At 45.2% G+C, this 27994-nt stretch overlaps 2 protein-coding genes across 3 annotated transcripts in view; one reads left to right on the forward strand and one right to left on the reverse strand.

The window, feature by feature from the left end:
* nnt (nicotinamide nucleotide transhydrogenase) overlaps nucleotides 1-27994 on the forward strand; it is a 264273-nt gene that overhangs the window by 108937 nt on the left and 127342 nt on the right. The window lies entirely within an intron of this gene.
* On the reverse strand, nucleotides 7-27978 carry rai14 (retinoic acid induced 14). 2 transcript variants are annotated; one of them, XM_076164132.1, is made up of 21 exons: nucleotides 27635-27978; nucleotides 25797-25871; nucleotides 11470-11600; nucleotides 10129-10217; nucleotides 9912-9976; nucleotides 9296-9353; nucleotides 9123-9193; nucleotides 6668-6774; nucleotides 6092-6276; nucleotides 5920-5945; nucleotides 5464-5550; nucleotides 5049-5144; nucleotides 4752-4889; nucleotides 4249-4350; nucleotides 3439-4158; nucleotides 2905-3356; nucleotides 2612-2780; nucleotides 2136-2303; nucleotides 1884-2042; nucleotides 1731-1796; nucleotides 7-1646 (listed from the first exon to the last, which is right to left on the reverse strand). In XM_076164132.1, exons 2-21 carry the CDS (start codon nucleotides 25830-25832, stop codon nucleotides 1560-1562), a joined length of 3012 nt encoding a protein of 1003 aa, XP_076020247.1. In that variant the 5' UTR covers nucleotides 25833-25871; nucleotides 27635-27978; the 3' UTR covers nucleotides 7-1559. The 2 variants fall into 2 exon arrangements, with proteins under 2 accessions (XP_076020247.1, XP_076020248.1); XM_076164133.1 differs by lacking the exon at nucleotides 5464-5550.

Consider the following 27994-nt stretch of genomic DNA (forward strand, 5'->3'; position numbering starts at 1 on the left):
GGGCAAAAAAAGCGGCAAACAAGCAATTTTTCACCTCGCTAAAAAGCATCGAAGGAACAGCTGATGGGAGATGTTCCGTTATCCCTTTCTTGATAGAAACACTTGAGTGGAGGCCTGAGTGCCTCTCTGCAACCACTGAGAGAAAAGTCTGTTTGATATCTATTAAACTAATATCTATTAACTAAGTGGACTACTCAGGGTTTAACAAGCCTCTGCCAGGTGTGATTCATGTGGAGTAAAAAGTTCCTGAGTGAGGAAGAAGGCGGCGGTGGAAGTCAGTTAGTCATTTAATATGACTAGTTTAATCTGAGTCCAGTTTAAGAGCGTTAGTGTCATGCATATTGTAAACTATGTCAAACACTGTAAAGAAGACAGGCGATATGTAAGGACGTGTGGCGGGTGTGAATAACAGTGAGCATCTCAAAGTACTAAGGCAGTGGAGTGTGATGTTTGAAGAACTTGGAAGAGTCTCTGGAGAGAGTTTGAAACGTTTTCCCAAATACTGTAGAGTAAATTCCGTACCTGGCACAAGAAATGAAAGAAACAGTGGATTGTGATTATTACAGAGCCAGACAATTACTGTCAAAGTGCAGGCACGTTATGGCAAATGCTTTTAGCCGACCAAGTGTTGCTTGCGAGTCTAATAACTGCACAACAAAAGAGCAAAAAGAAAGACAGGATGTGAAATTAAATAATTAATAATTGTAACTATCATCTAGATAAGATAAGAAATGATGAACCAATGGCAGGAATCAAACTAAATACATTGACACTAGACCACAGTGCGTTAATATAAAGCATCTCTTTCATCCACACACACACACACACACACACACACACAAAGCAGGGCCATCAAAAATACAGCCATGAATTCATTGTTCATTTCTTAAAAGTACAGTAACTTGAAAAAAATGACATTTCAGTAAAATACACTTTTTTTTAATAAATGTTTGTGCTAACAAGAAAATAGTAATAGAAACAGTTCCATGCTAGTCTTCAGAGAAATGCGGCCAAAAATATTCCTGCGTGATTTTTCTGCGCAGACGTTTGAGCGAAGTCACATGCACGGTTAAGTCACAAATAATTTAGATTGTATCAGGAAAACGTGGACGCAGAAGACGAAAACGAGTCGAATAACACTGTTGTTTCATAAACATAGATCACGTGAACAGCAGAGGCAACAGAGTCTTGCGTAACAGCCACAAAGCACACCAAACTACACGCCTGCGCTTGATTGTAAACACAGATTTGCATGATTACATTGGTGCACTGCTCGTGTGTTAGATTCACTGCACATCTACACTGTAGTGATTGGATGGCACGCAGAACATGGCCGCCGGTGTGCAGGTCAGAGAAGGTTTCCCTGAAGCGCCTCTCATCACGAACCACCTTTCAGACCCTTAGTGCATCGCAATGTGACATCAGCGAGCTCACGTGATTGTAAACATTCTTCCACAGGGTTTGGAGTTGGAGCACGTGACTTTGAGAGGCGACAGCGGCGGTTTCAATCGTGGTTTATCTGTGATGACCGCTTTTGGGGAAACGGGGCCCGGATGGTCTCAGCAGGCCTCCTTGGCTTGGCTTGGCATCTTGCACATCATCAGGATCTGCTTCAAGGCTTTCTGGACGTCCTCGTCCATCTGACCCTGAAACACACACGGGACACGTTCAACGCTCCAGATCCCTGTCATGTAAACAAAACTAGGAAAGGACTTTGTGGGTGGACGTACCTGGACAGCATAGAGCAGGTGCATCCTGTAGACGGACACTATCTCATTGTGCTGCTTCTTGGATTCCTAAACATAGAACACAATGAGGTAAACAGATCTGTCTCACCGTGTCCATGACAAAAGTTTATGTTTAAGGTGGACTTGTTGTCTTACAGCCAGTTGGTATTGGAGCTGTTTGACTTGCTGCTGCATCGTCTCCAGCTGCTGGCTTTGCTGTTGTCTCTTGGACGGAGACGTGGCGCTGTAGGGCAGCTGGGACATGCTGTTCAAGGCGTCCTTCAGCTTCCCGACCTCCCGGGACAGGTCGTCTATCTGAGGGGAGGGAGAAACACAGGAAGATCAGAAAGTGAACGGCAAACCACTTAGTCCACAGTTTGGTCAGACCCGAGTCGAGGCGTCACTGACCCTCTTGTTCTTCTCTCGCTCGGAGCTGACGTGGTTCTCCACAAGCTGCTTGAGCTGGCTGACGGCGTCCTGGGACTCGGCCAGCTTGGAGGTCAGCGTCTGGTTCTCCTTCTCCCTGGACGTCAACAGCTCCTGCACAGCCTCTCGCTCGGCCCGATTCTCCCGTGCCTGAGAAACAGAGAAGAGGCCGGAAATGTGAGATCAGGTGAGACAGGTATGCGGACATCGGCTTCATGTTGGCTCCTCCCACTCTCTAGTCTCTGATGTGTCTTTTAGCCGTGACTTTTGGAATTTGTCCATATTTCCTCTATATTTTGACTGTAAAATAACAATTTTACGTGCAAGTTTAGTAACATCCCCTTATCCTATCACGTGTGATTTCTTATGAGACGTACAAGGTTTTGTCTTCTTCTCTGCACCCTAAGCTCCTCCTACCTCTGGTCTCTTTTTATTCCAAAACCCAAACTCCCATTCACCTTCTGCCATGCCTCAGCAGCTTCCAGAGCCATCTCGTCCTGCTTCCTGAGCGCCCCCTGGAGGAGCTGTGTCAGGTGGGTCACCTTGCCCTCCAGGCCCTCTCGCACGCTCTCGTGCTCCACGCGGGGGACCGAATCATCTGAGGCCACGTCTTTCTCTGCAGTCGGCCTTTATAGTGAATTATATAAAAGAATTTTACACATTTTCCTCTGGTATGACAGGAAATTTTGCATAGATTATTAAGCTTATCAAGTATAAACAACCCTTGAACTCTGATATTCAAGCTTCCCACCTGTTTTGAAGCGCCTCCACCTGCACGGCTTTCTGGTGCAGCTGCTCTTCCAGGGCCTCTGATTTGCTCTCCAGCTCTTTGATGGCGTTGCTCAGAGACGCCACCACCTGCGTGTGATCGGTGAGGGCCACCGAGCTCTGCGCCTGCGCCTCGGCCTCCTGCCTGAGCGAAGAAATCTCCTCTCGAGCGGCGAGGTGCGACAGCTGCATCTCCTCCACCTTTGCTTTCAGCACCTGCTGCTCTGCGGAAGGCGACGAGGCCGCGCTGCTCTCGGCTCGGGCCTCGGCCAGCTGCTTCTGCGCGGCGCTCAGCTGACCCTTGGTTTCGCTGTAGGAGTGCGAGAGCTCCAGCAGGCGGCGCTGCATCCCGGCAACGACCTCGTCTCTCTCAGCCTTCAGTTCTTCAAAGTCTTTGGCTGCTTCCTCCACAGGCACCGTCCCCCGCAGAGCCTCCTGATCAGCAGATTAAAATGATTAGAAAGAAAGGAAAAACGATCTAGATCATCAAAGTTACATGATTGGCGTCGGCATCTACCTGTAGCATCCTTATCTCCTCCTGTGCCTCCTTGTATAGCCCCTCAATCTGTGCCGCCCTCCCCTGTGCCTTCTCCTCCTGGGCCCTCCTCAGCACCTCCTCCAGCTGTTTGACCCGTTGTGCTGCTCTCTCCTGCTCAGATCCCGAGTGGAGCAGCTGGGCCTTCAGCTGTTTCACTTCGTGTTCCAGCACGGATGTACGCCTCTGCACTTCCTGTTTCTGCACCAGGTCGCCTCCGCCTCCTCCCTGCACAATCTGCGTCCTCAGCTCTTCCACCTCCTCCGCAGCCTGGTGGTACCTCTCCTGGGTGTCGGTCAGCTTGGCCTGAAGCTCTGCTAAGCTCTCCATCAGCTCTTCTTCTCTTCCCTTCTCCCTCCCGCCTTCTTCCTCCTCGTCTCTCTCTTGGCCTCTCTCGGGGTTCAGCTGAGCCTGGAGCGAGCGATTTTCCTTTCGCGTCTCGAGGAGTTTTGTCTGAACACTTTCCAGCGCCTGTCTCAACAGTCTGATCTCCTCTTGGCCTCTACCTCTCTCACTCTCTTCCTCCTCCACTTTGTCTTCCTGTCTTCCCGAACCATCTCCTCTCTCCACTTGGGTGGCGCAAGGGGACTGTGGCAAAGACTCAAAATGATCCTGCGTGGAGTGAAAGGAGGAGTTGGACGCCATGCTGTTTGGACGACTGCTCTCCCTCAGGTCCTCACTTCCTTGTAGGGACGGGCGTTTCTACAAGGGGAGAGAATAGCAGTGAGCAGGTTGGACATGATCAAGGGGGGAATATAATAACAGCAGTATTTTTGGGTAGAGGTATCTTACCTTGAGTATGCCTGCGAGTTGCTGGTTCTCCAAAGTCAGAGCAGTAATCTTGGCTTGTAGAGCAGAAACCAGAGCTGGAGATGCAGTAAAACTCTGCTCCGTCTGTTCACACATACGTCACACACACACACATACACAAAAACACACACAGAGGCATAAAAGCTACGCTCGAGACCACTAGATACCTACTGGAAAACAAAACAAGTCGCGACACGTCCTGAGCTGAGCTTAGACCTCCTTCAAGAATGCCTAAGGTGAGAAGGTTCACAGCCGCAAATCTTACAAAACAAACGCTGGCTTCCAAATCAGACGTAAAGAGACTGAATTTGCAGCGTGTCTATTCAAAAATGTCAATTCAATTCAAACTTGTGCTTTTTGGATGCTTTCCAATTCAAAATTAGCATCTGTGACTTAAGAGACTGAGACAAAAGACTTCAGGTGGAGTCCCCAATGATCCACCCTGAGTCATCCATCACGTTCATGCTGCTCGGTAGTGGGATCACCTTTGTATCCGGGTCAGGACCAGCCACCTTCTGCCCCGCACTCTGCTTCAGGTCCTCGATCGCCTCCAGCAACATGTTTTTCTCCTCCTGCAGCTTCTCCACCTCCTCCCGCAGAGCCGATCCTCTCACCTCATCCTCCTTCCAGACGAGGAAGACGAGGAGGGGGAGGAGCGCGAGATGAGGGTGGGATGGAGCAGAAAGGGAGGGGAGGGGAGAAGGTTGAAGGTAATGTACATTATCTATTACCCCTAGGTTGCAAATGGAAGAACTTGGAAGAACCCTGTGAGTTAAACGCACCTTGTAGTTAAACCTATTCTGAGTGTCGCTTTTGCCGGATGCAGGGGTCCCGCTGGAGTTCAGGTTAGAAGGAGAGGAGAGCCCTGAGGGAGAGTTCTGGAGAGGAGGATGAAGATAAAGCTTTAAGTTCAACTGATGAGAGGTTATTAGAGAGTTAGAACCTGATCGATTACGACTACAAGCTTTCAGCACAGAACCACAGCGTGAAAAAGACGAGAGATATAAAATGTTAGTGTAATGTTAAGACAACTAAGCTAGGGACATTATTTCCCCAAAAATTGCCTTTTAAAATACATTTTAAACATCTGTATTGAAATCAAGTCAGGTGAACACATAAACGTACCTGACATACAGACATGCATCACCAAAACTGACACAAGCAGACAGACAGGTAGACAGGGAGACATGCATTTACCTGAAGTGGGCTAATAGGAGGCGGAGGTGCTTTTCGTTTTTTGGGTGTAGTGATCCGTTCATCACTTATCTTAGCTATTTGATCATGCTGAGGAAGCAGCAAAGAGAGATGAAGAGCAAGAGAGAGAAAGAGAGAGAGAGAGGTAGGGGGGGGCAGAGAGAAAGAGAAACGGAGGATTTTAGTGATGGTTAGTAAAAGGAGAGACAATCAATGAGTGCTGAGACTTGAGTTTTGTTTTCCCAAAATAGCAACTGAGGAATTTGAGGCCGGCTTCACACGAAACTACAGAATCTACAGTTACATCTGATGTGGAGCAGCTACGCCACAGAGATCATCACACTAAACTCAACATTTCTTCACATTGACGAGCTACTGACAACACAAAATCTGATGTCAATACTGGATCAATGATTGTTAAGGGTTACACAGGTTTCACAGAGGTTGTCCTTTGTTTACCTGAGGGCTTCTAGGAGACTTGGTAGCTGTTGAGAATCAAAAACCAGAAACAAGGATGAGATAAATCAATGCAGGTTTATAACATGTACATTCCTACAGGTGGCAGTATTGATTTATTCTAGGTTGCGACACTCCCAGTACAAACACACCCCTTACATGTGTGTTTGAGTACCTGAGTCCTGGTGTCTTTTCAGGGCCGCTGTGATGGCGGCGTTGACCTCGGAGTTGGCCGACAGTTTGGCGTAGTGCAGAGCGTCGTGGCCTTGCAAATCCACGGCTAAGACGTCCGCACCTCTGTGAGCCAGAACCTCCAGGACGGAGACGCCACTGGACTCACAGGCCAGCATCAAGGCCGTCCTGTGACACGCAAACGCACACGGAAGCTGGTCAATTAAGTTTAAATTAAATTAAGTATGGTGTTAACAAATAAGTCTCCTCTGTCTTTAGATTATATGTGTACTACATATCAACACAAAGAGTATCACACATTGCTTCCTGTCTGTTTTCTCGTTACCTAAAATAAAATTTATACCACTAGGGGGCAGTGAGTGAAGTGAAAAATGTCCAGACATGAGGACAACAGGTCAAGCAGTTAAGCACAATAATGAATAAGGTGTACGGACATGTAACGTAACAAAAATGTAACGTCCACATATGAGGACGCAGGCTCTCAGGAAGTTAGGTCAGTATATTATTAAAGCAAGACAAGGCCTTGGTGGAGGTTATGACCTCTGACATGTGCTTGTACCTGCCACTGTTGTCAGACGCGTTGACTTCGGCACCCCAGTCCAGCAACGTGCCGCACACGTCAGCGTGAGCGTGTTTGGCCGCCAGCAGCAACGGAGTGAATCCATCCTTTGGAACAAAACGCAAACATGAAACGTGACTGGAACAACACACCCGCAAACAAACACAAACACAAGCTGAACTCGTCCTCTGTGACGTCCTGACATTAAGGCCGGTGTTGGTCTCTGTGTGGCGACAGAAATCTCAGCCGGGTGTGAAAAATGACAAGCGTGTCTGGCTGGAAAAAATTTCCCAGCAGAAAAAACAAGGACAGGAAACTGAAACTGAAGCTGAAACAGAGCTGCTCTGTTGAGTTTCTCCTCCTGAGTTGGGAAACAGAGGCAGCAGCTCCTCTCAGGCTCTGGACACTTTGAACATTTCTTGGCTACGATTTGGCCGATTCTGAGAGCAGTGCAGTCTGGGAAAATGCACTCAGGGCGAGGATGTTCGGGCCTCTTGTTCTCGTAGCTTTGTGTTTTATATTACAAGGCTACTGTTTCCACACACACTCACACACATCACACACTCTGAGCTCTGCAAAACACATTAGCCGTCTTGCTTCTGCTCGGCTCAGTCTGGGCCAATTTTTGTCACAGAAATCTGTTTTTCTCATGGCAATCAAATTCAGTGCATTTGTCCTGGTGTGTGTGCAAGTGTGTGAGAGTGTGCACACAGGTCTAACTTGAATATTAGAATGTGTGTGTGGCTGTGTGTGTGTATGTGTTTCTGGAAGCTTGTGTTCTTTCTGTTTCCTGCTGGCGGGTTCCACTCGATGATGCGGTCACTGATAAATGCACAGCCCTGTGTGTGTGTGTGTGTGTGTTTTTCCAATCAAAATCTGGGTGGTGTCAACTATTGATCAAGTGAACATACCCAGTTGAGCTTATCGGGTGCTGTGGATCAATATATGCTGGCTCGAGGCCGAGCTTCTTTCATGTTGGTGGGAATATTCAGTATTTTTCCAGCTAAAAACATACGGAATCCTTTACGCTTTCCATTTTCCGCCGTCTCTGCTCTGAATTGGAAATGACATTAACGTGATTTTCGTTGGACCTGGCAACAGCAGATGTTGGCCTCTTTGTTTCTAGACCGCGCTCCGTCTGAAGGCCGATCTATGTGTGGATGTACGGATGTTTGATTTAGCCGTGATGTGCGCCTGCGGCTAACAAGCTGGCGTGTTCTCCATCAGCACGGAAACGCTGCAGATACAAACAACATGTTCCAGATGACTTTGTGGTTCGCCGTCTATATATCGGCTGAGGAGCAGTATAGCTGTCAGAGCTGCTCAACTGTACATCCAGATATCCACACACACACACACACACACACACACACACACACACACACACACACACCTGAATGGAGTGAGCACAAAGAACCTATTTGTACTTAACACGTTCAATGTTAAAATTGATTGAAAAAGTGTGAACAATGATTCCAATATGCCACACACACACACACACACACACACAGGTCTGATTCATGTTTTGCTGTGTATCGTTCTTGTAAAACGTGAGCAAATTAGTGGCATTTACTGGTTTAGAAAGCCACCACATACACTCCCCCCCGGCTTAAACCAGCGTGAGACTCCAGTAAAACTTAATTAGAAGTAAACTAAGAGACTTATATGTAGGCCATGTGTGCGTGTGTGTGTGCGTGTGTGTGTAGGGTCGTATCTCTAACGAGCAATCAGTGATGTGACAACAAACATGTCAATAAATGGATAAATGGTCAGTGCTTGCTCTCTTTTTAATGCCAGTCTCTCTCTCTCTCCGTCACACACACACACACACACTCCTGCTCACAGACACTACTTTGGTCGAAACCACAGGCATGAAACATCACTGCAATGGAGACCACATGTCTGCGGCTTGAAACAGATTTCCTACAGTACACTGACTCCTCTACACACACACACACACACACACACACACACACACACACACACACGCAGAGCGACATTATTCAATCCAGAGACAAGACCCAATGGGAGTGTAAGCAAAGTTCTTTCATACTTTTAAAGAAATGTACAGCGATGATAATGAATCACGCATGCTCCACCAGCTGCTGCACTTACAGACTCTCAACACACACACACACACACACACACACACACACACAAACACAAGGGGACGCAGACAAAATCGCTTTCGCAAACACAGACAGGTAAATCCTCAACAAACACACATGCGCGGACACGCACATACACACACACACACACACACAGACGATGATTTATCCTTGTTGAATTCCCTTGGAACTAATCCCCCCTCCGGAAATAACAGAAGAATGCGATGTGATTGGGGGTTCGCGGTGGAGCATTTCTGTGGTCTTCATTCGGTTTCGGGGACGTTTCCCACCGCTGCCAAGTCAAACAAGCTGTGGAAGTGAAGTCGGGGGAGTTGGCGAGTACGTACTGCGTCTTTCAGGCTTATGGGGCTCTTGTGTTCGCACAGCGTCTGGACAGTCTGGACGTTCCCGCCGGCAGCTGAGAGAGGACGAGATAAATCAGTCAGACGGCGAGAGAGAGAGAGAGACGAGACGAGACCAGACGCGAACCCCTGCCAAACAGCATCATCCATACACTCACCGGCGTGATGCAGAGCCGTCTTTCCTGAGCCGTCCACTGTATCGACAGGACATTTAGCCTACAGGGGGACGCAGACACATGTTAGACATCAGTTTGGCCTTGAATATAGTTTGTTATAAATCTTAAAAGACCTCAATCAGCTTTTAAACGTTGACGAGGTCAGGCAGGTGTGCGTTTCCGAGATGCTGCTGACTGTCATGGGGTAAGTAACAGTAGGTAGGTCAGCAGATCCGAGCAGAAAGCGTGTGTGTGTGTGTGTATGTGTGTGTGTGTGTGTCTGTGTGTGTGTGTGTGTGTGTGTGTGTGTGTGTGTGTGCGTAACAGCAGATCTCAGCAGGAGAGAATCAGCAGATCGAACCGATGAAGCGGCGCAACACAGGCTGGTTTCAAACATCTTCACGGCATAGCGGAGCGAAGCTATTCTAGGCAGGAAGGGTCACAGGGTTCACGCTCGTGCTTCCACACATTCCTCCTCATTACGACAGACAAACGGTCGCCTGGGGTTACATCTTTGACAAACCCCTCACACTCATCATACTGTATATGAGGCTTGACCAGATGAGGTGAAATTTGAACAAGATGCTTTTAAAAAATACACAAATCCCACTCTGCTCACCTGGAGGAGCTTCTTGCAGCACTCCACATGGTTGTTTTTGGCAGCCAGATGTAAAGGAGTGAAACCTGAACAGTAGATCGAGAAAGAGCTCAAGTTAGATCAGTACTAAATCTGAATCAGTCAGATATTTAGCAGGTAGCATAAAGATCATATATATGTGCCCACACACACACACACACACACACACACACACACACACACACACACACACACACACCTGCAGCATCCATGAGTGACGGGTCCACGCCATGGGCCAGGATGACAGACAGGCAGTCCGTCTGACCGCGGGAAGCTGCTACATGGAGACTAGAGACAAACACAAAATAACACAATCAGCACTTCAACATCTCAAGTTGGTCACTGCTGGCTTGTTTACATTTCTAAAGAAGAAGGCAAACAGTTTCTGATTTCAAATTCGTCCCATAGAGCGTCCAGAGGCGCTCACGTAAAGCGGCGCCATACGTCAATATCAACTTGTGTGTTTGCAAGGGAGGCGATCAATACGACCCTTTCCTCTCACAGGGCAGGCACAGCCACACACAGCCACACACATGCGTCCTATGGTGTGTGACTAGCACACACACACACACAAACATGCCCACACACTGACATGCCATTCTAACAGATTTTATCGCCATGGAGATACTGTCGACTCCTCCTTTGTGTAACCTGAAAAGATTGGAGCTGTGAGATTCCAATTCATCGCGATATACAAAGGGTGCGTGAAAGCGGCTGGGTTTGTGTGCATGTGTGTGTCCTTGTCCTATGCACAAACAAAAAGGTCAAGGGTGGAATAAAAAGCCTGTGTGTGTGTTTTACTGTTAGCAACTCAGTAGGAGCTGCAGAAGCTGCACAGCGAGCTCAGGAGGTGTTGCATTTCAGAAGAGAAAGAGGTCAAATATTAACACTGGGCCTGTGTGTGTGTGTGTGTGTGTTTGTGTGTGTGAGAGAGATCGATGACCTCAGCCAGTGTGACTTTGAACGCTTCTGACAGACTAAAGAATCAGATTTAATGTCAGAGAGCTTCTGTATTCTTCAAATCACACTATATGAGCGTTAAAGTGTCTCACAGGCCAAACAGGAAAACTAGAGGGACATTCAATAGAGGTCACAGAGCGCTGTCACCCCCGCCCAGGCCACATTTGGTTCGTTCCTAATAATAACCTGGCCTCAACAGAAAGAAACAGCAATAATAATCATAAAATCATCATGGCTGATTTCTTTCCTGATGTACTTTTGAGGGAAAGAGACGAAAATATCCAAAGTATAAATAACTAAAATGAAAAAGCTTGTCCTGTGTGACAATGAATTATTTAAAATGTTCCTGTATCTTCCCCAAATCTGGACCCACAGCAACATGTAATGGCTTCCTCCGTGTTTTATGCCCTCACTTTCCGCCAAATGTCATGAAAATCAGTTTATATCTTTTTGAGAAGTAGAACATCACGGTCAACGCTCCTTTGTCATTAATGATAATAATCCCTCTGCAGAATAATTTGTGACGTCTATTAGATTTTCTTTTTTTACTTTCTTGATCAATAATGAAAGAACGCCTTACGCTGATTTGCCTTCGCCGTCTAGTTTTGCAGCGCTGGCACCTTTTTTGGTAAGGAGCGACGCCACCTTCTCCACCTCCCCATGTTCCACCGCAGCAAGCAGCCGCTCGTCATTCTTGTTCCACTCGTGAGCCTGTGGGGGGGAGAGAGAAAGAAAGGAGCGAGGAAGAGAGGAGAGAGGAGGAGAGGAAGAGAGGAAAGGAGGAGACAGGAGGGAGGAAGAGAGGGAGATCAGCTAATTATGTCTTTGAAATTAGGTCTTATTGGTCAAAAGCATGTTTATCATTGATGAGGTCAACACAGTCAAGTATTGCATTGTAAAACATTTCACTATGAATACATTCCTACTAATAAACTGTTACCGACAACTCTTTATTACCACAACACATTTACCAGCCCAGACAAAAATTAACTCTCCACCCAAAAATGTCTAAGATGCCCTGAATGTGAGTCATGATTCTCAGAGGGAGAGAATGTTTGGCCTGCCAAAAAACATTTGGGCCTATATGTGAAAGCACACACACACACAAAACACACACAAAAACACACACACACACAAAAACACACACAAACACACAGTGTCAATTATGCAGACACCCTCCTAAGTCCCTAGTGGACACGCACAAACACACGGAAAAACCACCCATGCACACACACAGGCAAATAGAAATGCAAAGTTGCTAGGCGCTTGGATGTGTGTGTGTGTATTAGTGTGTGTGTGTGTATTAGTGTGAGTGTGTGTGTTATCAGGCGTTGAGACGGGCAGACACAAACCAAATGGCCCCACGTTTGTACTGCTGACAGTTCAGACAGAGAGAAATCAGCTATTGGAAAGCTTCAAGCATGAGCTCATACAAAGGCAATCTGACAACAGGAGAGTAAGAGCTGTGCACCAAAGTGTTTGATTCAAAAACACATTTAACACATTTAACAATGATAAAAATACCAAAAAGATGGACACATAAACTAAAATTAACAATGACCAGCGATGTCCAACAAGGAGAGAAAACGATTGAGTCATAACTTCACATATACAGCATTTGAGAGAGAACCTTGAACTTTTGGAAGGAGGGTGGAAAAGAAACAAGATGTCGATAAATTCTACTCCTTATTCCGAGCAGAGAATGAGGGGGAGACGTGAACTCATTGCAGGCCAGACTTGTTTACAATTTTAACCGCATTCATGAGGGAAGTGATCATGGAAACTCCCTCAGACCACCTGCGCTTATTAGGATGCGGCGCAGTATCAGATTTGACCCGATAGCCTACTGACCTACACGTGATAGAGTGGTGAACTCCCCCGATAGCTGCGTTGGCAAACTGTACCCTATTTTTAGAGAGCAATATGCCAAGGTAGCAATACACAGAATAAATAGACTCTTTGGAATACACCCCAGTGCGATCGCAGCAATACGTTTTGCACAGGTGGTGGAAAAAGCCACTGTGCTATAAAAATCCCTTCTGTCACTGAGCTAGAGAGCCCGACTCACAGAACGAGCCATCAGGACCATTGAAGAACTCGACAGCACTTATGGAAAGTTAATTCATAACGTGTTATTTCAGCTTTTCTTGGGAAAAGCTGCGTGAAAGTGGCTTTATCAGATTTTAATTGCATGCACGTACACATGATACCCATGACTCCTTATGCTGAAGGCTTCAAAGCACCAAACTGGGGTGCAAGCTACCATGTCAGAGGTGGTGTAAGATGAGAAAGTTCTGACAGCCTGTAAATAACAGACTGGATAAAGTCTCTCAGCTGAGCACATCTGAAACGGTGGAAAAAGATACATGACTTTCCCAGGTGTCCCACAAAGTCTGTGATTGGTCGTGGTGGGTGTATGTTTGACACTGGCCAATTAAAATGCTGCAATACCAAATTAATGTGAATAGGAAAACAAGAAATGAGTGGTGGATTTCCTTCTTTTAGATCACATACAGTAAGAATTTCTAAGCATAGTTTTTCATTGTATTCTGCAACAGAATTGTAAAGGTGTTCCACAGGGTGCTATTCTAGGACATCTCCTTTTTTTCTTAATATTTTCTCATCTAAAAAAGTAGAACATCAGTTTCTAGAACCAGGATGGAATTGATCTCAAGCAAGTATCTCAAGACTTTCCCCAAGACTCTAGACTTCATATTCATTTATATTATGTTTGTATGTGGGCTGGCGGGCAACATGAAAGTGGAACACAGAAGTCAGAGAGCCTGCAGCTGTAAGTGTGTTCAACTATGATCCTGTGAAGTGAAACGTGACACAGTAGCAGACAGCTGAACGGACACATCCCGCTTAGTGTTGGGTTTCCTTAATGGCCTGGAATTGCCTCCCAGTATTGCGGTGGGGAAGATATCGTTAGTTACATACAGTAAGTTGTTCCATCTGTAAGCAGGACACTAAAGAGATGATAAACCTGGTAGATGATACAGTAAAAGTATGGATTCATTAAAAAGATCAAACCCTGTACAGACACCTTATCATGTGATCAGCAGATACATTGACGGGTGGAGCACCAGGCTGGAATTTAGTGTGTTTGTGTTACGTAAACAGCATGAAAAACAAACACGCCCCAAACATATCAGATTAATGATCAGTATCTTTACTCTCTGATGCAACTCTCTACAATCATGAAGGCTTCTGGATGTTTCCGCATTTTGCAGCGTCTCTTGTGTGGTAGCTGCATGCTGCGTCTTGTGTGTGGGTTGAGAGTTCATGGTGACACAGTCTGCACGCCGCCTCGCAGCCCATGAATGCTTGGACAAGCTCCAACGCCCCCATGATGGACAGAGTTCACATACATGCAGGTGCCAAAATCCTGTAAGTGTCCCTTTTCCTGGCATGGGAATATTTTATTACCTGAAACTTGGAGGGCAGGTTGAACATGATCGAGGGAAGAACACATTAAAATTTGATACCGGTCATTCTGAAGGTTGCACTTTAATAATCGCTTTTATGTTGTGGCCTACAACATTTGACACATTTTCCACCATTTTGACCTTTATGGCTATTTTTATAAGTGTCCTCTGCTAATTCTGAGTCACTTCTCAAAAAATGTCACATGTATAATGTCTGAGCCAAGACAGAGCACAGCTTTGTCTTTGTTTTTTGATATCACTCACAGTTTCGTATGTGCTGTTTATTTCACGTCTCACAAATGGTTAAACTAATGTTTCACTTATTAAATCTGTATGTCTTAAATGTAAAAAAGTGGAATTGATTCGTGTCAACAAAGCTAAATCCTTGTAGGTTGCATAGATGGAAGCACCCTCGGTCAAACTGATGCAGGATGTTGTGGAAAAATGTACGTGGCATTCTCAGAAAGAAAAAATGAAGACTTTAATATGGCCTGCAATGAAACCACGAGCACAGTTTATCATTGAAGGTGGAACAGAAATGCCATTCAACGTGGTCGACCACAGAACCCTGTCAAACCTTCGAGTAGGACAGTTAGGAGGAGCAACCTGGCAATTAGAAATGAGTGCAGTTTTGCCAAAGAAGGGAATACGGGTACATTTGCTTGTTCAAAAACGCTGCACTGTCATTACAAACATTCAACTAAAAAGCTCACAGGAACAAAGTGAATGGCTACAAAGTTAGACTCCCATTTGCTGCTACAGTCGATGTCACTGGTTGTTGTTGCTCATGTTGTCAGTTGGTCTGAATCAGGGAAATGACAGTTGGAATAAATGAGGGGAGCGGGCGGCCCCCTAAGTCTGCCAAGCCATGCAAATATGTCCTTTAACAAGTGGCCCCTTGGTAACATTGTGAGTCACAGACCACCCATCTCCTCAAAACTGTTTTCTCAGACCTATCAACCCTTTTTTTGGGTCCAGTTCCTGTTAATCGCCACAATCACGTCAAATTGTTTCTGGATTGGAGCCATTTGTTGTTATAATAAGAGTCTGTTTCACACATCTGTATCAGTTCTCCATGGGTAATGATTGTTGTTAGTTTTTGCCTTCTGTCAGGCTAGGACAGAATGAACATTTTGGACATTTTAATAAGTGATCAAGTGGGAGAGCGGCAAGTTTATTTCCCAAATCTTTACACTGAATGCTACTACTGTTGCAAAATATCTCATCAACAAAAACTGCAAGTGAGATTAAAAACTGGAATGGACTTTGACCCCCGACCCACACTGAGGGAAACACTGATGTACTGTATGCCATGATCCTGACTAATGGCCTATGTGATTGAAATGGGGGTCGAACAAGAATGAGAGGCAGTCGCAGTGGAACAGTGTGACACCGATAGCGCTAGAGTACATTGTAATGGACGGCTTTAAGTGGAGCGGAATGCGCTGCTCTACTTTCAACCCCATAAACCAGTAGTGTCATCGTGGGGAGGCTGAGCTCATATTCACGTGCTGACAGTTACAGTGCAAAATCAATGCGGGACTGAACTCCAACAAAAGCTGTTTGAACAAAGCAAATCTGTGTTGTGAGCTCATCTGGGAAAATGAGATTAGAAATGTTTCATACTTCCTGGTATTGCTATGGTTCCTGTTAAGCTGAAGGTCCGTAGTTGCTTACTTCTACTTCGATTTGGCCCAAATGAACAAATGCTGAGTTATAGCGACAGTAGCCCACCACACATGAACTCTAAGTGACATTTCAGTGAATATCTCCTTAATCAATACGGAGGACTTAGCCTACATTGACACTGTGGATTTAGCCCGGCTTGGACTGGGCAGCATGGGTTTATCCTACATGGGTTTGCACCAGCAGTAAGTCGTGGCTCAATGATCAGATTACAGACCATTAAGACCACTGATATTCTGTGTGCAGCCAGGAAGTGCCTTCGATGTCACTTCCTGTTCTGTTTCCCATGTTCCCTATTCCGGCTCCTTCTGTCCGCCTGCTGCTCTTTGGGTTTCTCCCTCTCTCCCTGCCTGAGATAAGTGTGTTTACAGTGGGATCAGGGTGTGGACGGTCATGTTTGTTCCCTCTCTGTCTTTAGCCTGACACTCATTAAGACACACAGAGAGTCTGCTGATAAAACTAAGTGTTTCCTGTTTGTCCAGGCCAGAAGCCAGCAAGGACAAGGACAAGAACAAGAGAACAAGAGAAGAAGAAACAGGTTCAGAACAGAAGAAATGAGAGATATGCTTAGAAACACCGTCAGATGAGTAGAAACCAAGATTATTCTACAAAGTAGTTCTAGTTATTGCACTTTAGAGTCTCACTCTTCTTCACAGCCCTCCTTGCCAATATTCAGGGATTACTACACATCGAGAGTAAAATCGGAAGAAAATAAACGCTCTTCAAGTGCGTATTGGTGTTGGTTAATCTAATGGTTTTTGCGTAAACATGTCTGCTCTGAAGGTTTTCCTGTTGCTCTGAACCTCCTCCGTTGGCCGAAGGAAAAGCAAACATAGATCAGAAAACAGTAATTCCTACATTACATTCTGTATGTTTGTAGAGTTTAGCCACTAAGAGCAGATGGAGTTCAACAGAAAAACATTTACTTAGGAAAGTGCTTTGCATTTCCCTCCAAAATAGACTCACATTTTTGTTGTCAATGTGTTTGTTGTTCTTTGATTTTTGGGAAAGCCGTGTTTGCCTTTACTATGTTCTAAATCAGTGAAAACAAGAGGTAAACTGAAACTAATTTTAAAACTAAGTTATGCTTCGGCCAATAAGCCAAGAACCCAGGAAGTGTTACTCACTCTGGTGTTTGTCCAGGTGTTTGCCACCCTCGTTCATGGAGTCACTGACAGAGCTGCATGCAAGACTGGCCAAGCTTTCATTCAACAAATACCACATTTGGACCGAAGCAAACTTTTTAAATGGAAGGAAAAACTCAAACCAAGTGTCTGGGTGAGGTGCTGGGTCACCGCGAGCTGCCAGAGCGGCTTCAACGCACCCTGGCATAGATTTGACAATGCTCTGGAATTCTTTAATCCACGGAACACCATTGTTCCAAAACATAACTCCTATTTGAGCATTTTGGCCCAAAGAAGACACGACAGGAAATCACACATTCAGATTCACTCTCGCTTGGGATGAGGAACATCCACAGAAAATTCCTGCAATTATTTTTTCCTGGATACCTCGTCACGGACCAAAGGTTTGTTGAAGTTTTACCTGATGGTGGCTCTGGACCAAAGGCCTCTTGTGTCATTAGTAATCACGAGTAATCATCCTCTGGGGATTATGAAAAGCCGTACCAAATTTCATGGTAATTTGGCCAACCTGTGCTATTAGTGAGGCCAAAACACGGACAAATTAAGAGTCAAGACGTGAAATAGATGGGAAGAGAAAGAGAAAGGAAACAAGACGGACTGAGGATGTGATATTTATAGAGAGGCTTGTGAAACACAGACAGACTGATGTGTAGGCTGAAAGATTGAAGGGCAAGAAAACAGTTAAGCTTTGTCAAGTAAGAAAGGAAAATAACAAGAGCGCTAACTAAACACATGAAAGACATGACGCCATCCGCTGCCCTGGGTGGCACACACACACACACACACACACCAAGCCAAATGATAAGTTGTGGGTCAACATGTAGAGATGAGAGATCCGGCCAAAATGAAACTTTCGTCCCAAAAAAAATCCTTGTTAAAGATTGTAAAGTTTGTCAGGAGGTTGGCATCATAGACAGGAAGCGACTGAAACGGCAAGCAAGATAAAAAGAAAAGAAACTGTAAGACAGACAGAGTGACACATCTACTACATCTACACACTTTGATCCGCAGTTCAAACCCCTTATCAGCAACAAAGCAGATGCTCAAATGTCGCCAAACAATACATCCTTTCTCTCGGGCCACAGCTGAAACCGCTTACTGCCCTCTATATTACAAACACACACACACACACGTACACACACACACACACACACATACACACGTACACACCACAATAGTTTACTAACCTCTGAAACTCTAACCTAGAATAAGAGTTAGTAGACAGCCTTGTTAAACAAAGTCCAGATGGTCGTCATAATGAAAGACAAAAGCATTTCGCAATCTGGACTGCATATTTACGAAGAAAATAAACAAATATGACAACAATTCTACCAAGGAACATCTACCAATGACATCACTCACTGGAATCACAGCTACCACCAAACCAGGATACTAGAGACAGAGAAAGCTTCAACTCCTTTCAAGCCTCCTTTGCTTATGTTAAGCGAGTAAGTTATGTACCTTTAGTTTTAGTTAGCTTATTCTTGAATCCTTACATTGGAGATGTGTGTGTGTGTGTGTGTGTGTGTGTGTGTGTGTGTGTGTGTGTGTGTGTGTTTGTGTACCTCCCATAAACTTGCAAAGTGGCATAAGCGGCACATTCACGCTTCAGAGCATAAGCACTACGAGCTGTGTTAAAGCTTGTACTGTACTAAGCTCTAAAAGGTGGAGAAGAATAGCGTTACATCTACACACTGGTCCTTTATTTCAACAAAAAAAGCAAGAATCGGTATTAACTTGCCCCTCCTGGCCTCCAAAAATCCACTCTCCTAATGAATGGCCCTTTAAAAACCTCACAATAGTTGACCCTAAGCCAAAACATTTCCCTTTAACCTCTCTACTTACCTCTTATTATACTGTATCCCCCGTACTCCTCTCATAAACAACTCTGTTACTGTTACAGAGACACTGTCAGGGGAAAATAAATAAATACCACACAGCATAGAGAGCACCAAATGTGATTCCAACATCAAAATTCAAAGGGATGAGCCATAATAGTTTATGGGGTTCCGAGAAGAAACCTTTCCACAATTAGGCAACAGCTCTAGTCCGAACTGAAACCCTTTGTCTTCTTACATTCTCAGTGAAAGCTAGTTATTGAACAATTTAATGCCGAAGGACTTGTGTAGAGGCCTAGAATAGGAAATGTATGGGTTTGTGAAGACCTCCAATAAAAACTAGCACTCATGCTACGCTTCCTCCTGACACAAATAGCCTTTCCTGCCCTATAAATAAGCACTGCAGGACTTGGAACGTCACCAGGCTCGTAACATTTAAGGCCAGTTAAAGTCAGTGGAGTGAGGCAGAAACCATACTTTCACCCCAGGGTCAAATGAGAGGAGGAAGGAAGATGGAGATGGTTGCTGTAACAAAAGTCGAGCTCTACCTGCTGGTCTGTCGACAATCACTGCCAGGCAAGATATCACAATCCAAAAAACAAAATCAAACATTCAAAAACCCAAATCACTGCAAGTTAAGCCTTCATACTGGGGCTTTAAGTCTGCTCATAAACACAGATTCACACATACACACACACCACTTGAGCCTCAAGGACTAAATCTTGAACAGGAAGCGCTGCTATGTCTGACTATTACGTTAAAGCTGGAGCCATAAACCCTGTCTGTTGTTTCCATTACTTAAATCACTGAATAAAGTTAAAAAACCCGTCGGACAAATGTTGGCAAAAGCCACAGCGCTTCTCAGAAGTGTGCAGCAAATCAACAAGCTCTGTGCCAAAAGTCTCCTAGACAGAGAAGTTCATTTTTTTCAGGTGATCTCAGCCTCACCCCCCTCCATCCGTCTCCTGACGTGAACATTGTTGCAGCTGTTCACTGAAGGCCAAACTAAACACCCTGCTGAACTAAACTGAGGGCAGGAGGTCTGACTGATTCTCTCCCGCACACTATTATCTCATCTCCTACATACTTCATCCTTTCATCCCCGCCACACTTTTTGTCTCTCTGTTCAATTCTTCTACTATCATGAATCCATCACCTGGTACATTTCATCTCATCTCTCCCCCTCTTATTCGCCTCCATCCCTCGTTCTGCTGTGGCCCTCTCTATTGGCGAGATTGGCGATTAGTCACCATCTTACACCGTGACATCATCCACATAGCGCTCCACTTTGTATCAGACGTGTCATTCGTGAGGCTACACTTGATGAATCGTCATGCAACTTCCCAAAGATCAATCAAACACACACCGCAGACAACAAACAAGCCCATGCACAGACAGACATACACCAGCATGCAAATACATGCACAGACACACAGATCATAACCAGCCCCCCTTCTACCATACTAGGTCCTTCATGCCGACTATCCGGTTCCCTGGCTGCATGTCTGTCGTTCATGTAAACAAGTGATAAGGACTAAAGAGATCCCAAGGGCTGTTCCTGTGTTAATTGGACCCTTGTCTAAACAAGCCCTCAGCCATTTCTCTCCACATTTCCTCGGATTAATGCAAACTGGGTGAACTCTGTGTACCGAACTTAAGGATTATGGGCACAATGTCCGGTGCGATCAACAACAAAGCGATGGTTGACAGAAGTAGCAGCATGGGTTTGTCATGGATTGGCCATCTTGAACCCAGTGGGAGTTTCCCCAGTGGGCCAGTTGACTTACAGGCCAACAGTCAGCTGAGCCAGACTAATAAACACAGAGAAAGCCTTTTGATGCGTGGCTCAGTCACAAGAACACTTTAACCAGATGTAAAAAAAAAAAGAAAAAAGAAGACAAGACAACTGGTTCAATGACACATATGATCTGCTTTTGTAAAGCGTTACGCCTAATGTCAAGATTGACTTAATATCATCACCCACAGAAAACTGACTGGCCTGGTGCCATGTATGAAGCGCTTGTTAATTATTGGCCGTGAGCCAGTTCTCTTGTACTGAAATGAACTACTGATAAATGATAAGACACACACACACACAGACACACAAGGAGATTCACACACTTAAAAAGTAACCAGTCAGATAAGAAAAGAGGCAGGCTTTTTCAGTTGTCGGCTTTCCTATTCAGTTTGGCCACCCTAAATGAGCAGAGTAAGATGTGACCATATGAAGTAGAGTAAACCACATCCCCACATTAAAGGATCAGCTACACAATGACCGAACACGAGTGACTTGTGTAATCTAAACATCTCTTGATGTCCACAGCCGCCGAGTACAAATGTTTTCAAATCTTTTGTGTTTACACAGCGGTCACAGGGTGGAGACGAGACGCAGAATCCAGTCTGAAGTGCTCACTTGAGACTCACTTTGATGCCACGTGTGAACTGCAATCTGCCTTAACTAGATACTAGATACAATCAATATGGATGCAGGATACTACATCTGAACGAGGCCACACACACACACACACACACACACACACACACACTGCTGCCCCATAGGTTTTACTGTCACTCTCAGTAATACATGCCAAGTGGGACTACGTTCTTTAAAACGTGCTTCGATTGAAATACTCCTTGTTATTCCTTTACTGTTATGACTTCCTGCATCTTTATTTCATAATTCTTATCATTGTATTGACTCTGTTGCACTGAGAGGCTATTCGTCTCACTGTAAAGCTTAAGTGGATCCAATTTTCCAGCCTTGTTTTCATTCGGTCGGCCAGTTATTTTCATCGCAGTGCAGCACGAGTTAACAAAGCAGACGTTTCATAACTCCTGATAAGCAAGACTCCATTCCTCCAATATTTACACACCAAACACGGCCTGTGTAAAAAATGATAGAATCCTTTACATTCCGAATGTGCGGAAAATAGAGTAAATGCGTCGTTTAGTCTCCTGTGTGGAGTCGCTTTGGATGAATTGAAGCGGTGAGACAGCTGTGTTGGAGTGAGAGGAGATGGCATAATCCTCACATCAATTAGACACAGCTCCGGCTCCAGACTGGGTGATAAGAGGAGGGTGTGTGTGTGTTTGTGTAGTGCACGTCCATGCTGTGAATGCTGCGCTGTGCGTGTGCGTGTGTGTGTGTGTGCGTGTGTGTGTGTGTGTAGGCCTTGAGTAATCCCTCTCGGTCGAGCAGCTGGGCAGCGGGTTAGAGTTGTGTGATAGTATGGACGGCTGTGTGTAGAGGGGATGAAACCTGGACCACCGCTGACAACGCAATACACTTAGCAATAAAAAGTTCCTCCTGTTTGCAAATGTGTGTGTTTGTGCGCACAACATCGCAGCCTACAGGCAATGTGCTTGGGGGATGGGAGTGTGTGTGTGTGTGTGGGTCTGGGTAAAATTCATAGTCTAAGCAAATTCACTTATTAAGAATGGCTCTATTAATAGCAGGGACAGAGTTGACACAAGGCTGATGAGGTTGACACAAGAGCTCATTAGATTTTTCTCAGTAATAACACAAAATGGTTGTTTAGATTTGAGGATTTCAATACGACGATTACGGACTGTATCAAAGGCTGACTGATAAGTTCTGAGTCAGGTCCATACAGACTGCCAGGAATCCTCCACAGCTGATACGATGTCATCGTCATAGGTCAAACCGGTTCCACTTAAGTGTGGGAAAAGGTGAAAGTCTAAGAGTTTAAACCAGATGAGAACCAGTGAGACAGATCCATACCGGATTATGGCTCTGCAAATCTAATCTTGAATGCGTAAACTATTAAATAGGAATTATTAAGCCGGTCAAAGCTAAATGATTTCTGACAGCTGACTGTGTGGACAGCGCCCAAGCAGAATGCCTGTGGAAGTCCTGGTGGAAGTTGGCCAAACCCATTCCCAGAAACCAGATTACAGTGTCTGTTTGTCTTAAACGCTGCTCTCTCTCTCTCTCTCACACACACACACACACACACACACGCACAGACAGAACCTCCCTCATTATACTGACTTTTTGGTGGTTTATCCTAAAATGATCCACGTATGAATCCCAAAATGTCAGTCAAGTATCCCAAAGTCGTATTCAGGCGAACAAAGACAAACAGAAACAAGACATGTAGGTTCCAGTGCTAACACACACAAACACACACACACAGAATTGTTCCTATTCAATTTGACCTTGCATAACTACACACCTGCTCATTAAGTCTGATAAAACCACTCAGCCCTCACTCGCTTCTGGGGCGCTGGCATGCATGGCCATTTTTTTTGGAGGGGGTTGAAGACCTCATGTGAAGCAAATCTGATTACACTACAATTACCACGACACTTGTGCAGGGAAAACTGTAATTACAACTGCTGCGTAATCACCCGTGGAAAGCGCACACACACACGCACACACACACACACACGCGCGCGCGCGGTCGTGTTCTCGGTTAATCTCTTTTTGCGCCGTTTTTTAATATTAAGCTCATTTATATACAAGCATCTTTAGTCGTTAAGCCGTCAACTCCTTCAGTTCCTTTAAATGTATCGGCCCTGCATTCGAACAGGATCAAGCGTCTACCATCTTCCCAACGCTCCCAAAGGTGTTGACAGCATTATATCTGGCGTGGGCGAAGGTTACAGTAACATCAAACCATGAATAATCAAAGTCATAAACGTCACTAATAATCAATCCAATCGCCTGTAAACCTGAAAGACTTTAGTTGAAGAAACAAACTCGGTTCACAGCGACTCGTCCTTCCAATCAGCACGCACACACCCCCGTCCCATACTGCTCTCTCCTCCGGCAGACCGGGTTCTTGGGGGGGGGGGGGGGGTTTCTACCTTATTGAGGCCTCACGGTCTGGAGGTGTTTGAGTGCAGACTTGGCTGCCTGTGGTGTTGAGTTCAGGGGGTTGGAGGAGGATCTGGAAGTGAAACGTTCGGCAAAGACTCCACACACCGGTACGACAGTGAAATCCATTACAAATGTCTTCGGCTTCATGAAAAAGAGAGTTGTGCAGTGATCGTGTTTCTGTTATTTTGTGCGAGAATGAATGGCTGTTTTTTTTTTGAGTGGGGGGAAACATTCCTGTGTAATCTGTCACTGCCACACACTCGGCCTAAAATAGAATCTAGGGGATATTTTCTTTCTGTTGCCGTTGTTTAGGGGGTCTATAAAAAGCAAAGGAATGGCTCAGAGCTTAAACATGCAGACCTGTGAGAGCAGACAATTCATTTCCTTGCATATCTTAAACATGAGCGTGTAGATTAGTCATTTGTGTGCACAGCCATTTGCTCTTAAACCTACACACACACACGTCCTCACAGCCTGCCTCAACCTACTGTGATCCACAACTTATCACATCGATCCAGAGACAATACATAGAAATTGACAACCAGACTGTCAGAACTCAAGGATTCAAAGTGCCACAGTGTGTGTGTGTGTGTGTGTGTGTGTGTGGGTGTGAGGTGTGCGAAAGCATCCGTGACTGAAAGGACTTCAGTCTAGTTCCTAAGCAACATTCGCGTTCGCTGCTCTTCCCTTTTTGTCCTCCCACACCGCCTACGACTGACTGTTTTAGTGAGGAAGGCCGCTTGCCAAAAAGCATCTATCTCGCAATGCACATACAGGTAAATGTGTGAAAACAGCCTGAATGTGGAGATGTTTTGAACGGAAAGCAGCTAAAAAAGCAGAGACTGAACGTATTATTTAGTAAGACCGATACACTCCGACCTTCCAGACCTCTCTTCTTGAACCATACACACTATAAACCCTCATACAGTCGACTGGATTTGTCAGAATGTGCTAAAATCATTCCTTCAACAGACACATGTGAAAGCGTAAGTTGCGTTTTCATATCATACTGGTGTCAAAAGTTTATTCTAACGTCTCTCTTCACTTCCACTGGCACTAGTTGTGCTCTCCAGTGTGTTACAGCTGGAACTGTGTGAATAAAGGATGTGCTCCACCTAATTCTTCCTCTGCGGGACAGTCGCTCCCCACACAGCGTGACGCTTAACCAGCACTCAGCATCCTGCCCCGCCACACACACACACACACACACACTGTATTTCAAAAGTGTCCGTACAAACCCAAATGTGTGATTTATCTTGAGCTCTTCCCTTCATTCCCACTCAAAATCTCTCACTCCTGACACTCCCTCAAACGTAATCCCATTCAGACTTCTTCCTGTCTGGCATGAGCAGTTATGTCATTACGATCACCGTGACAACAGATGAGTCAGACAAAATGTAGAGGCGCCTCACTTCCTGCGACCGTGTAACAGACTGTCCCGAAAATATTGTTATAACTGTCCCGAAGTGTCTGATTTGTGGTGAGCGGGATCAAATCCACGTCTGGAACGGCAGAGAGGGAGAAACCTGGAGATTTGATGGAACTAATCTAACAAAATCACACTGGGCTGCAGATTGTAGTGTCGTCTTTCAATATGACTCAACATGTGTGCGTGACGTGTGAGTGAGTGTGCGGATGAGTGTGTGTGTGTGTCGTCTGTCCCATACCAAACATGGTCTGCATCAAATCAACGCTTCACTGCTGACACCTTTGTTTGCCCTCTGACCCCATGTAAGGACCCTAAACTGTTATTGTTTATTATTATTCTCTCATTAAGAAAGATGTCGAAGAAAAGCCTGTCGACAAATTCACCCAGCGTAGGCCCCTGATCCCAAGGCTGAGAAACCCCATAAATCACTCCAAACTGCAAAATAAGCACAGACACACCCGTGCAGACATAAACACACACACACACATGGTTGGACACACACATAGAGAGACACACAGACATATGTTATAGCACTTACATCAGTTTTCCTGAACTTGGCTTTGAGGCTCTTCATGTTCAGTCTGGTCCATACAGTCGCTCGTTCCCGTCAAGGCTGCGAGGAAGCAACACAGATGTTTCAGCTCAAATTCAATCACGTTAGCGTCCATTTCAAAATGGATTTAAGCGTTTCTGAGGAGACTCGCAATATTTTATGGCGTTGTTTCACCACGAGCTACAATTGGGAGTCAGAACGAGGTGTAGACGTGCAGCAGGGACTCTGGGAATAATACAGCAGAGAGCAGTTTGGGAATCGTGTCGTTCTACTCCCATTGTTCTGGATAAATCAGCTGTATCATAGGAAATATGGGAAATATGCTTTTAAGTGAAACCTCAGGAGAACGACTTCCAGGATTAAGTCACAAACGCTACAGAAAGTATAGATCTGAAGTTGAACTAACCACTGTCACATACTATAGGGAGATTGCTCACCAAGTAAGACATCGTTTTGGGAATGATGACATGTACTTCCCAGCTCTGTGTGTGTGTAATTCCTGCACACTTAACTCATTGGTGGATTTGGCATCCTGCTTTCTATTAAAATAGTTTCCTATAAGGATGTTTTAAATTAGCACGGAATCCATGGGGGGGTTTGATTCCTGTATGTTTGTGCCTGTAGAAAACTTCCAATTCATCATAGTCAGAAAATGACCTTGTCAGTGATTTGCCCCGAAATATCTTTGTTGTGAACATTCCGGAGCCAGAAGCAAGAGAAGCATTTCACTAATTTGACGTCTTTGTGCGATGGAAGCCCTGGCAAAGGTTTTCCTTTTGTTTGGGTGGTTATTGATGTGCTAAATGTGGTGTAATGTGGGAGGAAGCATCAAGGACAAACAAATGTCTGAGCTCCTCTGGCAACATTCAGGACATTTAGCAGAAATGCGGACAAATCAAGCAAAGTCACAAGTCTCCAGTCAAGGACGGGAGGGTTGTAAGTTAAGACTAAAAAATCCAAGCACAAGTTACAAGTCCTAAACAAGTCATAACAAGCTCTACAACAAGTTTAACCAGAGCAATAACTCAAATATAATAACTAGAATGGACGATTTAGACGAAATGTGTTCAACCTTGACTTAGACTGCACACTTTTTAGCTGTAAAATGTCAAATCTTTGCTGTCTTTGAGTCCAAGTGAACTAAGAAATCATTGACACAGCTGTTCGAATGATAATGCAAATATGTCTCATGCCTTATTTGATAATGTCAACACTCTCAAGTATGCAAATATTTGTCTCACGTCCCAAACAAGTTCAAATCAGGAGACTGTAGTCTACAATAGCATTTAACTCAAAGGGCTGGATCAATCATAAGGGAAAATATGGTGTTATTAAAATTCCTCAACCAAACTTTGTGTTGAATATTGAAAGTGAAAGAAGTGAAAGTGTGTGGAGATCATTTAGGTGAATCATTTAACAAAGAATAAAGCTGGAATCTTAACGTGGCTGCTCCTGATGGAACCTTAGTGTTACACAGTAGCGTTCACTACTCAGCTTCCCTTCATCAAAGCTGGACGCACATAAAGCTTCACTCCCCGCTACCAAACGGGGATCCGGATCAGTTCATCAGACTCAAACTCACTTCATTTCCATACCGGGGCGAAAACAGTGGAAAGCGTAAATAAAACCTGCGTCCATCTGCATCTATTTTAACAATAGAAGTAGCAAATTCGCGGTTATATCCGTGCATGTAGACAATCACTGTGTGAGTGTGTGAGTCCCGCTGTAACACACGGATTGTCGCTTCACACACAAAGCAGCGGAGAGCTTCTCTAACAATGTTGCGACCTACTTCCACAAAGGAGTGTGTTGGACGCACTTACCCTGTTAGTGAAGTCTCGGTGAGGCTGCAGACATAAAGGAACTGACACACACACACACGCAGGCGGGTTCTGTAGCACCACCGGGGTAAAAACCGGAGCACCGGCGAGAGCTGGAGGCGGTTTAGCCCGAGCAGGAGGATGCATGCAGCGGAGGGAAACAACGGCCGGACACGGAGAGACCCGCATACATTAAAAGTTGGACTGTTTTTGAGAGAGAGAGAGGGAGTGTGTGTAAGTGTGTGTATGTGAGTGAATATGTGTGTATGTGTGTGTTCGGCGGTCTCTCTCTCTCTCTCACTCTCTCACTGTGGAGCTGAACGACTATGCTGCCCGGTTTAGGAAAGTGACGTCACTCCTCCC

This window comes from Genypterus blacodes, unplaced genomic scaffold (genome assembly GCF_046128005.1).
Source record: "Genypterus blacodes isolate CSIRO-AG114 ecotype Tasmania unplaced genomic scaffold, CSIRO-AGI_Gbla_v1 ptg000133l_1, whole genome shotgun sequence".
Taxonomy (NCBI): Eukaryota; Metazoa; Chordata; class Actinopteri; order Ophidiiformes; family Ophidiidae; genus Genypterus; species Genypterus blacodes.